The sequence below is a fragment of the Cebus imitator genome, unplaced genomic scaffold (genome assembly GCF_001604975.1).
Source record: "Cebus imitator isolate Cc_AM_T3 unplaced genomic scaffold, Cebus_imitator-1.0 Scaffold49, whole genome shotgun sequence".
Taxonomy (NCBI): Eukaryota; Metazoa; Chordata; class Mammalia; order Primates; family Cebidae; genus Cebus; species Cebus imitator.
In genome coordinates, this window is record NW_016107364.1 from 7,973,674 (window position 1) to 7,987,803 (window position 14,130).

General features: G+C 51.1%; 1 protein-coding gene across 5 annotated transcripts in view; it reads right to left on the bottom strand.

Annotated features, from left to right (window-relative positions):
- ZNF516 (zinc finger protein 516) overlaps positions 1 to 14,130 on the bottom strand; it is a 130,483-nt gene that overhangs the window by 77,862 nt on the left and 38,491 nt on the right. For all 5 annotated transcript variants that reach the window (XM_017527559.2, XM_017527558.2, XM_017527557.2 and 2 more), the window contains exon 2: positions 348 to 2,330. In XM_017527559.2, coding sequence (XP_017383048.1) covers positions 348 to 2,172 — 1,825 coding nt within the window. In that variant the 5' untranslated portion in view covers positions 2,173 to 2,330. The remainder of the gene's footprint in view (positions 1 to 347; positions 2,331 to 14,130) is intronic.

Below are 14,130 nucleotides of genomic sequence, written 5' to 3' on the forward strand. Positions count from 1 at the left end.
AGGTGAGACCATCAACCCTAGTGGTCAAAGGTGTGAGTTCAAGCAAACACTGAAAGGAGCTGCAAGGGAAGCGAATGGGGTGCCCGCGTCTGCGTTCGCGAGCTCCAGTCCATACTGCGGGCGGGGGGAGGCAGATTCCTGGTTGTGGGGCCACCTGGGCACAGGGACCCTGGGCAAGGGCACGAGGCCGCCCAGGCACGGAGTCCTGATGCCCAGGATCACCTGAGCATAGGCCTGCTTGGGTAAGGGACTAATGAGAGGGGCTACTTGAGTATACGTTTACCTGGGAGCAGGAACCCCTGAGCCTGGGCTCCCAGGGGCCACCCGGGCCACCTGCCCTCGCTCACCTGGTGCAGGTTCAGGGGCGCCCTCCTCACCGCTGTCTTCGGCAGCATCCTCGGCCAGGCCGGAGCCCGGGGAGTCGGCGGCGGCACAGGCGGAGCCGGGGCTGCTGGGCTGGGAGGCCGAGTCCCCCTCGCTGAGCGAGCCGCAGCGGGCGCGCGCCGCCCGGTCCCCATCGCTGTCCCTGTCCCTGTCGCGGCGCGCGCGGCGATGCACGCGCGAGTGCAGCACCATCTGATGGTAGGTGCGGAAGATCTTGCCGCACTCGAAGCACTCGGAGGACTTGCCCTGGCCGGTGGTGGCGGCAGCCCTGCGGCTGGGGCGCGCGGCCGAGCGCGGGTCGAGGTGGCCGGCGGGCGCGGGGTCCCCAGGCCCGCTCGCCCGCTTCCGCGGGGGCCCCTGCGTGGCCGGCGCGTCCTGCTCGCGCTTGCGCTTCTCCTGGCTCACCAGAACGAACTCGCGCCGGTCCTTGTCGAAGGCCACGTCCCCGGCCAGCGCCTCGTCCCAGGCCCCGTACTTGAGGTACTCGGCCGGCTCGGCCACCTTGCCGCGCGTGGCCAGCTGCCAGGCCTGGTAGCTGTTGACCGGGTCCAGCTCAGCCACCCGCCGTCCGGCCTGCGCGCCCGGGCACGCGTCGCCGGCCGCCGACGGCCTCAGGTTCAGGCACTGGAGGAAGAACTGCTTGGTGTCCGGGGGCCCCTCCGCCCCGTCCTCAGCCGGGGCGCACGCGCGGCCGGCCTCGACCCTGCGGTGGATGGCGTTGTGAGCGTTCAAGCTGTCCAGGTTTGTAAACAGGTTCCCGCACTTGGCGCAGACCTCGTAGAGGCTCAGGCCGGTCACGATCACCTCCTCCTGGACCACGTTGTTGATGGTGGCGATGGGGTCCAGCTCGCTCTTGGGCCTGTTCTTGCTGCCCGTCTTGGGGCCGTGCGCCTTCATGTGGTTCTTGAGGAACCAGGGCTCCTTGAACCTGCGGCCGCAGATGTGACAACCATGGTCGAAGGAGCCGCGGTGCTTCTTCATGTGCGCCTTCAGGAACCAGGTCTGGCTGAAGGCCTGGCCGCACACCTCACACGGGAACTCGCCGGGGCTCAGCTCGGGCTTGCCGTTCTCCACGCAGGTCTCGGCCCCGCCGCCGCCCCCGGGCCCCTGTGCGGTGATGTGGTCCCTCTCGATGTGGCTCAGCAGCGACTCCTCCCGCAGCGTCGCGAAGCTGCACAGCCGGCACTTGAACGGCTTGTGTGCCTGGTGCACGTGCAGCTCCAGGTCCTTCTTCCGCTCGAACTGGCTCTTGCAAAAGGAGCACTGGGCCGCCGCCTTGGCCTCCCCCGGGGCGCACGCGGCGCCCTCCGCCCCCTTCTTGCTGCTCCGCAGCAGGACCCTGCCGCTGTCGGCCTGCGAGGCCCCGTTCAGGACCCTGGCGCCTTCGGCCGGCGAGGCCCCGTTCAGCAGCCGGTTGCAGGCCGAGGCGCTCTTGGTGGGGCTGGCGCAGGCATCCAGGCCCTCGGAGGCGCGCGTCTCGCCCAGCGGCGCCTCGCCCGCCTCCGGCTCGTGCCCCTGAATCAGAGTCCCTGTGCGGTGGCTCCGGATGTGAATCTTGAGGTTGCCCTTCTGAGAAGCCCGGTGGTCACAATAGGGGCACTTGTAGGGCTTCTCGCCCGTGTGCTTGCGCATGTGCTGCGAAAGCGAGCTCTGGAAGGGGAAGCTCTTGCCGCAGATGCAGCAGGTGTGGCAGGTGGCCTTGTCCCCGTCCACCTCGTGGCCCCGGCTGGCCCTGGTGGGGCTGGGGCCTCGCCTCAGCTCCATGTCGGCCTCTCTGTTGCGATCCATCCGAAGGATGGGCGCGGCCGGTGGTGGCGGCACAGCTTTCTGTCGCGCAGGCTGCAGGGACTGTCCTATCTCTCCATGGTCAGAAGAGCGAAAAGACGTGCCTGCTCCCAGGAGGTGCACCTTCTACATGGGGGGGCGCAGCAGCTGGCAGCCAGCACCTGAAACAGACACGGAACATCATCAGCAGAGCTCCGGGCCAAGAGGGCGAAGGCATGGCTGGGGGGGTGCCCACGTGCTCCCCAAAACAGACCCATCCCACCCACTTTAAGAAAAGGAGCACCAACAACATTTCAAATAGAGAGGAGAGTAGCCACCTGCCTTATTAAGAAATCAGTATCAATTATCAATAATGAATTGTTAAATGATTAACATAAAAAATTAATGATTGTGCACTAAAATAATTTTCTTTTCCCAATAAGGTATCAAATCTTTAAGGAGAGACTGTGGTACCAGAGCATGCAGGAGTGTGATGAATATAAACTATTCGGCAAGGAGACCACGTGGCAATTGGGGACAGAGGGAAGCAAGGTTTGGGAAAAGGGCAGGAAGGAGAACAGGGGCTAAGTTCCTGGGCTGATGGAAGGTGAGCTGCACAGGTGACCGCAATTCACAAACACAGTCACGTGCCACTTAGCGAATGGGATATGAGCTGAGAAATGCACTGTTGGGTGATTTTGTCACTCTGCAGACCTCCTAGACACTCACACACCCAGATGGCACAGCCTGCCACACACACCTAGGTGATACGGTGAAGCCCACTGCTCCTAGGCCACAAACCCTTCCACCAGGCTGCAGTGCTGAAGACTGTAGTTAAGTGCAGCATGATGGTAAAATGCGGCATTATAATGCGAGGGCACCACTGTGGTACATGTGGGCCCACACTGACACATCCCTATGCAATGCATGACTGTACGTAACTGTGTGTAGACGTTAGAGAAAAGAGTCTTATGCTAACAGCGTAGACTGCTTTTAATAAAGGAGAAATGACAGGGTGTGGAAAGAATCCTCTGAGCTCCTAAAGTGTCAGCCCCAGGACCCTGAGGCCAAAGCAATCCTGCCTGACTCCACTTGCACGTGTGCTTGACCACAAGACAGGTTACAGATCAACCCCCGCTGGCCGCAGTGTCTGAAGCCCACTCTCTGGCCTGGCTCATAATTGCCTATTTTTCTGGGCCCTGTGCTTTTCCCCCTGGTCCCCCACCTGCTTTCCCCGAAAAGGAACCTCAGGCTTTGGCCCCTGAAGAGTCGGGACCCCGATTCAGAGCTCATCCCCAACCTGGTGAGACCACGCAAGCTCTCATCTCTGCCTCCCCACGACCCCGCAGGTCAGATTCCCACAGCATCCTCCTTGTGAGGCTGGGGCTGCTCCTAGAGACTGTGCCCAAGCCTGAAAACAGTGGGCATCAACCACCCTGCACAGCCACTGCCACCTGCATGCCCATCCCACCCACGAGAAGGTGAGGAGGGCAGAGGCCCGCTCCCTCCGACACACAGGCAAGGGCAGCCTGCCACAGTGTGCCTGTGTCCAGCACAGAACAGCCCCACCAAGGACGAGGGATGCAGGAATCAAAATGCTTGGATCCAGCCAAAGAGGCCTAAATGGTGCAAGCAGAAAAGTAACTCTGCAGTCAAAACAGGATTTCTACCTGATGCAAGAGAAGGTAAAGAAGCAGAAAGGGGAGTCAGTGAGAAAGGATGTGAGATGCCAAGGCTCTCAGGTCAGTGCGTGGGTGGGTTTGAGAGGGAGGGGCCGCACACAGCCCCCCGGGGACAGGCTCTGCTCAGCGGCCCAGCTCCGCAGAGAACAAATCCAGTTCCTGCTTCCAAGAGCCCAAAGGATCTCCCTCCAGGGGCAGGCTCTAGATGTGCACAGAGAGGCACCCAGATGGACAGATGTTCTAAAAACCCCAAGCGATTTCACATAGAAAGGAAGCGTGTTTCTATAAACCTACAACCGCACACACACTAAGGACTCCTACTTAAACATCTACAAAACCCAAAGCAGCGCCATGTCTCCGGCTGGGAACCACAACACACAGCTTCCATGCGAAGACGACAGGGTCTCCCCCGAAAAGCCCTGGATGGCAGCTCCCAGTTTGCTCCAAGTTTTCCAGCCTGCAAGGTGTTCACAGAAACAGATGGGACACAAAGAAGAATGCTGACAACAGACCCGAGGGGGTGAAGGGGTGTGGGCTAGAAATCAGTTTCGGGTGTCGAGTGTCCCCAAACCTCCCCCACAGGGGTGGGGGATCTGGGCATTTTGTATTAATACTTCAACTCCCAAGAGCCCGGACACCAGCAACACAGGAGCCTTCTGAACAGAGCCCCATGCAGTCCCCTCATAGGCAAATACCGTGCCAGGTAGAAACCCTATCAAGAATCACAGGCTTCACGGTGTCTTTCCAGAAAGCCCCATCGACAAGCTTTGGAGGCACCTAAGGAAACACGCGCAGCCTCAGCAGCAACTGAAAAGCAGCAGCACGGAGGTCCGCCCCTTCCTCCAGGGATGCGCCCAGCAGAGCCAAGCAACAGAGCGGGCACGAGAGAGCCACCCGCCCAGAGGAGCCAAAATCCACCTGCTCCAATGAAAACAGCCGGGCGTGGTGGTGCGCACCTGCAGTCCCAACTACTCGGGAGGCTGAGGCAGGAGGATCGCTTGAACCCAAGAGGCAGAGGTTGCAATGAGCTGAGACTGTGCCACTGCACTCCAGCCTGGGTGACAGAGCAAGACTCCATCTCAAAAAAATAAAATAAATTAAACTTCCCCAAAAAACTGGAGAAATAAATAAACTTACCAGGAAGATTTCCTAATGACCTTTTACTCCAAGCTAATTTAAATGATTTTGTCAAATAGTTTTGGTCTTGGCACACGCTGTGGATGACTGTAATGATTTATGATGATTTGATCAGGCAAGTGATTCAAAGGAAGCCTCGTCCTTCCCCAGGTCCCAGTTCACTCCCCCACAGAAATGCTGAATCTGGTATTCAAAGGATGAATGAAGCACACTATTTATATCTAACTTAGTTACTTGATGTGGTATAAAAATCTTACAAGTGTGAACCATCGTATGGAAAATACATTTACAGGGAGAAAAAGAAAAACAACTAAAACCCTGGAAATTGGTGGCTCTGAAATAATTTTACAGACTTCACCGGACCACCAACGTTTATCCATAAAGGATGTTAAATGTTAAGATAGTTCTCCAGTTCGAGAGAAACTGCCAGAAGCCAGCTACAAAGACGGGATTCACTGAGGCAGAGCGCAGGCCTGGTCAGGGCTGTAAGAGGCAGCCCTCAAGTGCCCCATGAAGCAAAAGGGAATGTGTTCAGTGCCAAGACACACTAATCTCCAGAAGTGTGTGCTCTGTGGCCGTCAGCTCCTGCCTTCCTTCAGAGCGGCAGCTCCTGGGGTCTACGCCCAGAGGTGCGGCCTCCATGGCAGCGAGCTGTGTGCCAGCAGCCACGCACCTGTCAGTGTGTAGGTCGCAGGGTCACGGCCAACACAGGGCGTCCAGCACAAAGGGCGCACGTGCAGATGGGAACCCTGGTCCCAGCCCTCATGCTCCCAGTCGCCAGCCACGTGGCTTTCTGGGTGTGTCCTTCACACCCTCAGCTCATCCCCGCCTATGTCAAGCACAGAGAAACAACAAGAGGAAGCCATGTGTCACCGAAGCCCCTTGCAAATGCCTCCTTCTATAAAATCCAGCGACCCCTCAGAGCCCACAGCATCCAGACCCCAGGGACATCTAGGCAACCGCACACCTGGCACTGAGGCCCCTCTTCTCATCCCAGGCAGCTTCCTGCCCTGCAGGTCTTCCGGCCCAGGTGCCTTCAGGAGTGCTGGGGAAATACAGACACTCTTGCTCATGCATCACCATAACCCGAATACAGCCCCATCTAGCCCAGCTCAGCAGCGCCGCCCAGCATCCCAGGCCATGACCACGGCTAAGCAGCAGATGGCACAGTGCCACAGAGCATGGCCCTTGTACATCTGAGAAGCCCTTGTACCAGCATCAGACCCACCCCATCCTTGCACAGCCTTGACCCCCCAGTACCCCTACCCCAGCCAGAGCCCGAACGCTGGCCCTCGGGCACCCAGTGACTAGAGAATGCCGTCTCCATTTCCTTAAACTCATTTAAAAGCTTTCCCCAAAACTTGCAGAGCCCTGCAATTTACAGGCAAACATTCAAGGAAGAGCATTAACCATGCCCTGCAATCAACAAGCAGGCTCTTCTTTCCCTCTGATTTCCTACTCACTACTTCTCTGCCTGTCCCAGCTTTCAAAAACAAGCCCTGCTGTAAATCCGAGAGAACTGCAGAGGATGTGTTTTTAGAGGACTTAAGAACATTCTGAAGGAAAAGATACATAAATGGAGAAACGGAGAAGGTGCTGAAACATAACCGATTGAAGCCCAAACCCCCGTTACCTTGAGGAACCGTGAGCACAGCTGCTCGGGTCCAAGTGGTCTCCTCCTCATGTCCACAGTTGACTAGCAAAGTTTCTCAAACTTTAAAGAAACAGTCAAAAATGTACTCTCTGCAACTAACTCTCCTAAGGGGTTACTCAGTGGCCAAATTGAAAGATCTTTGTAATCATTCTTTTTAGCTGCAGGCAAAAATTGTTATTTAAGACAAGGGCATCCCTTCCAAAAAAAGAACAAGAATGCCGTCCTCAGAGCTTCCAACTTCAAAACACACCATGGGCGGCTGCCCCAATTAGGAGGATTATCTGGACGTTAGCAGCCCTCCGGGCATGATGGGCTATCTTTTAAAGCCCGCCAGGCTCTGTCAGCCAGGAGGGTTTCGATGGGATGCCTTCTCCACCTTCATCCTGGTCCCTCGTGGGGTGTGCCTCCCGTAGGAGCAGCACCGTGTAATCAAGTGTTACCCACCTCGGTTTCAACCACAGCCATTTCCATCCCAGGCTGCTGGATTTCACTTTCTCACACACACGCCAAATGCAAGTTGTTGTTCCAACTTCCCTGTAACACAAGGGCCTGGTGATAACCAGCCTTCTAAAACTTGTGAACCCGAGCCTACCACCCAATCCAGAGTGAATACGGAAAAGTTCAGCAACCACACAGATGTGCAGAGCCAGGGTAGAGGGTACAGCCCCCGTGTCCAGCTGACGTGCAATATGGCACCCACACACATCCGACAGCAGGGAGGGACCCATCGGAACGCACGGTGTGCCTGTGTGTTCAATCACAGTTTTGTTGTTATGGTAAGATGTATTACAAACTTTTTCCAGGGCTGGAATTGGGAACTTGCCAGACAAAACTGTAATTTAATTGTTTAGGCATAAATATGACTTGCTGATGAGGGTTTTAAAGCAGATTTCCAATGGATCTCTTGCTCTGTGTGCGTGTGTTTCTCCACAGATGTAGTCAACAGTTCAAAGCTACTTTTTTTTAATGCCTTATATAATTTTTGCAATAAAAAAATACTTCATTTTGAAAATCTTAGGTAACAATCACGCTTATTAAAAAACAGGAAGAAGTAAAATGTTTCTTTGAGAAACCTGTTTACTCATAAAAATACATTGCAATGGGGAAAGGGAGAGGCTGAAGAAAGGACAAGACATAAAAGTGGAAAATAACATATGTGGCTACACTTTAAAACTAATCACGTGAACATCTGAATACATCTAAAAGCATCTAAATACATACACATTAAGGCTGTTGTACTTTCGGAGTTTTCCTTTTCTTCCCCTTTTTGCCTATATTACACAATTGAAATTAAGTGCCTTTCTCCAGATTACTTACATTTGCTAAATTTGGGATAAATTTAATCTGGGTTCAATATTTCAACTAATAAATCCCTTCTGTAGGTGAGACGAACTGCCTTTTTGACCTAATACAGTGCAGAAAAGTCACTTCCTGACACACACCCAGCTGATCTGCTGAAACACTTCCCGGTGTGAAGAAATGTGTACCCAGGGTTAACCCCACCAACACTACAGAAATTGCTTCAGAAACAAGCACCGCAAAGCCTTCATCCAACACACAGAGCCAGAAAGAAAACCATGTTCACAAACCCAAGGGGAATGTACAGCGCCAACACGAGCGGAAGCAGCCTCTGTCCACGGCCCCGAGGCCCTTCAGGTGACAGCAGGCTCCTCAGAGGAGTTCCAGTCCTCGGGCAGCGTGGCCAGCTGCTAACGATGGCATCGCTGCACAAGTGCTTCTGAGCACCTAGCAAGTGCAAGGCCACGTATCAGGCGCCAGAGAATCTAAGATGGCTCAGAAAAAGCGCCCGGCTTCAAGGAACTCAGACAAGAGACCACACCATAAAAAAGCATGCTGGTAGTGCACCAGTAAGACAAGGAGGAGTTTCTGGAAGGCCAGGAGGGAAACGATCACTATATTTGCAAGGACTGGCCAGGTATTCCCAGAGAACCTAGGCTCACCTGGGAACCACACTGGTGTGGCTTGAATTCTAAGTACTTTTCGTGACCCAACCACAGAACCCTGGGTCCTCCCTGGCTCTTCCCCACTCCCCACCCATCTCCGCAGTGCCCAGGAATAACCCCATGACCGGTCAGCTGCACCTCCCAACTAACGCTTGAATCCATGCACCCAACTCAAGCCAAAGCCATCACTCCAGAGCACAGATGGGGCCAGTCTCCAGGAGACTCCCAGCCCTGCAGAGGCTCCCCCCAAGTCTCCAAGATGAAGACAAACTCCTCACCTTGGCTTCCTAGAGTCTGAACCCCACAGCTCCCCTGGACCCCCAGGTCTAGGGCCCTGAGTCCTGCTCCAGCCCAGCAGCCTCCCAGAACCCATGCTCTGGCTCCCTCATGCCCACATCCCCACCCCACCTGCCATGAGGCTGACCAGCCACCCTGCTCCAGGTACAGCACAGCCTTCCTGACCTCCTTCAGCCACTGATAGAGTCTGCTGACCCAACATGTTGTAAGGGGCAGCCAGACTACCTGGGATTAAAACCCAGTTCTGCCACTACCTGAGGTCAGCTGTGTGACCCTGAGCCAGTGTCTTAGCCTCTCTGTTCCTCAGTCTACTTCTTCATCTTCAAAATGTAATGATAGCAATGACATCGATTTTATCATATTCCAATGATATTTAAATTAACACATGCAAGCCACAATGTTTAGTACAGAATAAATCTTCAATACATTTTGGGTAGGATGAATAAATAGTTGTTCAATAAGTGAATATCAGTGAAGTATGCAAAGGCACCCAGTCCCTGGCAATGACAATATATAGTTTAACAAATGTAAAAGGACAGGACAGCAGCTAGAAAGCTGGATTCAAGACAGCTAACAGGAACACCTCTAGATTAACTGGGCCCTTGTCCTTTACACTACAACAGGTTATTTAACACGATTAAAAACCCCTTGACCAACAGCTGTAATCATCTACAACAAGCACGTTCAAACATACTGTAGCTCCAGAAGTCTTCACAGAAATTAAACCTCAAAATGGACTGCGTACTAGAGGATATTTGAGCACTTCTCTTACTTGTGTTAAGTTGGTAATATAGGAGAATCTTCTTACCCTTTGGAGATGTGTAATGAAATATTTAGAGTTGGTTTACAAAAGAGAGAGATGGAGAGAAAGCAAATGCACCAAAATGTTAACCGCTGAAACTAAAGGATAAGGGGTGGGCGTGCGTGTGTGCGCGTGTGTGCGCGTGTGTGGGCGTGTGTGCGCATGTGTGTGCATGTGTGTGCATGTCCATTTTTCCGAATTTGGCAAACTTTTCCTAAAAGTTAAAAAAAAATGAATCCTACTTGTCACTCCAGTAACACAATTGAAAGCAGAGCAGCTCTGGGGAACGGGGAGGGCCTCTTCCCCCATCTGTCCCTCCTCCTCCCCGACTCCCCCGCCCTCCCCAGGCCCTGCGGAAGCTCCAGGGCTGTGATAAACGCAGACACGCGTTGGGAAACTACCTTTACTTAACTCAAGTTTCGAAAGAAGCACAAAGAAAAATCATCTGAATATGAGATACCTGTTCAAGTGAAAAGCAGTGTTTTATTTTCAAAGATTGCTCTCTGATGTTTTAGAGGCTTGCCCAGAGCCACTGAAGAAACCCACCCATGGGCTCCAGCTGCAAAGCCTTCTGTGGACAACATGAACTCTCACAATCAGCGGCCAAGATGCAGGCATCTGAGTGTATTCCAGCACTCCTAAGTAGCCTTTCCAGCACTTCACGAGGGAAAAAATCAGTAACGCGGTGGAGGTTTTCTCTTCCTTATTTTCCACAGTCATGTTCTGAGCAGTTAAACACGGCATGATCAGGGAAAAAGTGTGAAACATCTTACATTTAAAAATAATAAGTATGTCTCTGGCTCGACAGGAAATCTTGCCATGTTCTGCTCTGTGAATTAAACCAGTGCAAAACAAAAGCTGAATGGTTTTGTACTGATTTCCCTACAACTATCGAAGCTGAGTTATCAAAACCTTATCCCGAAAAAGGCACGGGAAGGCTAATCAAATAGGCTCTCCTATTACGGTCATTTCCAAAACAACCTAACTCTTCAAGTTTGCGGAAACCAAGCAAAGCTGACTGGGAGACACCACGGGGGAACAAAGGACTGAGAGGAAAACTGAAAGTCCCGTTTCCTGCAGGAGTCCCGCAGCCAGCATGTGTCAGGGAAGGGGGGCAAACTGACGTCCCTGCTGCTTCCCAAATGCCTCTCTCGCATGGCACTGTTTTCAGTTCTGGTTCACGCATCAACCTTATGGCGGTCCTGAAACAGCCCTGACTCTCTCGACGCCATGTGGCTTTACTTATCCCCATCAGCCTCCTCTCTGACCACCTTCTGGGGGGCACCGATGCCAGCCAGGGATGGGTGTTCCCGGGGGCAGGGGGCCTGCAGCCGGCCCTGCGACACCTCTGCTGACAGGGCATTCCCGAGGATGGGCTGGGGTGGAATGGGAGGAACCGGGGAGGGGAGGAAGGGAAAACCCCAAAAAGCTCAAAGCAGGCAGAATGCTTCAAGATATTTACAGGGCTGTCTGCAAAGGCGTATGACGGCTCCAAAAGGCAAATCACAAAATCTAAAAGAGCAGCTACCACTGGTGCATTTCTGAAGGCGATTCTCAGACACGGTTTGTCCCGGCCACAGCTACTATGGGGTCTGCGCAGAAGCCCATGGGTGTGTGAGTGGGTGCGAGGCCCAGTTGGTGCTTTAGTATACTGTGTGTGTTTGTTCTCTGGGAAACAATGAGACGGGCTTCACTAGTTACACTGTAGTATTATGAGCCATGAATTAAAATACATCATTAACATCCTGGACAAGCTTATTTTACTACTGAGACAAAAAGCCTATTCTCTGAACAAATGGGGGAAAATTCCATCACAACAATGAAGAGTTCCTCTCCTTACAAACCATTCTGTGCACGAGTAACAATTACAGGCTTATAGTCCCCAGACTGGGGTCCCGAAGAGCCCCATAAAGTGATGCATTCACTATTGGGAGAGTAAGTACTGCCGATGACAGGCCTGGAGGCGGCTGCTGTTCTCAGACCGATCAATAATCCATTATGAACAAGCTACATTTCCACTCTAAGAAGAAGAAATGAATAAAAGGCGACCAGAATCGGCAGCATTCACAAGAAACTCCACCCACCTCCCCCACTAGGGGAAAGAGGACACAAAACGCCACTATCCCAGGCAGCAGCCGCCGGCAGAAACTCGGCCCCACTGGCCAGAACAGACCTGATGTGGGGGCAGCCTGAGAACAATGTGCTTAGGTCTTTTCTCTCAAAAACACTCATTTCAGAGGTGAGTCTCCAACTGGCTTTGTTCAGAAAGCGAGGCAGAGGGAAGGAGAATGGCAGAACCCCATTTTCTTAAACAAAGGTTCTCTTTAAATTATTTAACACTCCCCAGATAAATAAAAGCAAGTGCCCACATGCCAGCCCCCGGATGTAAGGACCTGTCCGTAATCGGGCTTCATTGCGCGAACTCTGATCCTTTAAGCACCGCCCGCTCAGCTCTGCACCTCAGACCACGGTCTGGAGTCATCGAGCTATTTATAGCCAAAATGCATATATGACCTAAATGTTATTCTTCCGCAAGTAGGTTACCTTTTATGAAGCTGTTTACTCCAAACTGTCAAAAATCCCAAATTAATTCCTGGTTCAAGAGAAAAGAGAGAACTCCATCCATCTTCCACGTAAGTTCAAATAGAAGAACATTTGCTAACAGTAAAGACAGTATCACAATATAGTCTGGAAGTCCCCTGAACAACACTCGTACAGAGCTGCCCGTGTGTCCTTTCACTGAAATATGACCTGGGGGAGGGGGACAGCTGAATACACAATCTAATTATGGATTACTTTCAGAAAAGTCCAAGAAAAAACGAGGAAGGATATTGAAATTTTCTTTCCACAGTCATTAACATATCCTGGGAAATTCAAAGTAGTTCTAGAGACTTTAATAAAGCAGTGTCCATGTGGAAATGAAGAAAAGGGGTGGCTATTTTCTATTAGAAGGGAAGAAGCCTCTTGTTACCTTTCTTATTACCTTTCTTGTGCTCTCCAAAATTAATGCATTACTGTTACTTGCCATTTACTATTTCCCTTAATATTAAGTAGTTGCTTTGCCAATTACTGAAAAAGTGAACTTCACAAAACTAAAAAATAACAGGATCTAGAGCCTACTCCATAATTTTCTGCAGATAAATGTGCTGTGTAGAGCCCCCCATATGCCAGAAAGAGCTGGCGTTAGGGATTTGGAGGTAAATCCAGGCTTCTGGAGCAACCGGCACTGCTAGTATAGTTAATGATCTTGTCAACATTTCCATTAAGGCCCCATTTCCAGAAGCTTAGAATTGCATCCCCCAAACCCACGGCCCAGATGAAGTCCTGTGGTCATGGAGAGGCCGCTCTCTTCCCACAAAAACAGGGCAAATCACTCGCTATTCATTACGGGAGCCAGGAAAGCTCTGGGTTTTCACTTTGATTCTTTTTACATCCCACACTACGATAGTTAAAGCCAAATTTGCGCATAACTCAGAAACACTGAAAACCTGGGGACACCAGAGAAAATGAAAACTTGTACATTTCTATTTTTAAAACAAACATGGAAAATCAGAAGGCCTTCAATGAACTGCAGCAAGATCCCAATTTAAAAGTGGCTTAGAGATTTTATGGAGCCTAAACTCAAAACTGTGGAAACTGTTATTCAGTGTCTTCATATAAATTTTTTTACAATTTTTCTTAGACATGATCAGCAGTGAAAACAAAACAATCGTGCAGAAACTCTTCTTTTTTTATTGTGTAACACTTCCTAGTCATTACTAAACACACTTTTTTGAAATTTCTATTAGTTATCGTAAAATATATTTTAACTGAAATTTGTTTCTACAAATAAGCTGTATATATTCCACCACACCAACCAATAGCGAAGAGCAGTGTTTGCCTCCCAAACACACAGTCCTATTTTCCAACAAACTGATTAAAACCAACATTTCTCTCCCAGTAAGAATACAGATTGCAAGTATTACCTATCTGACATTCTCTCTTCCCTCTGCGCTTTTTGTGAAAGACCCTAGAAGTCCCTACCATCACATGAAAGAAAGAACTGTGCCCAAGAATACAAAGAGAGATCATTACATGCAGTAAACCATAAAGCATTCTGTTAAACATTACCTTCCAATGCGGTGCTGTTTAGCACAGAAGTCAGCGTCCAAAAAAATCCCTTCCTTAAGAGCTCACAGAGGAAAAATAAACATATCAATAATCAATGTTACTGAATTCTAAGCAATTCCTTACACATTTTCTGTTAAAAGCAAAAATCAGATACCCTGGAACTGAGTAGATTTTGACAGAATGGCTGAAAGGCATATCATGCAAGGAATTACTTAAGATTTTGTTTATCATTGTACCAACACCAATCAATAGTTTAAGAAGATCAGAATTACAAAAGGACAGATCTTCCCCAAATGCTTTACTATATATAGCACGTGTACCATAGCCAGTTTAAAT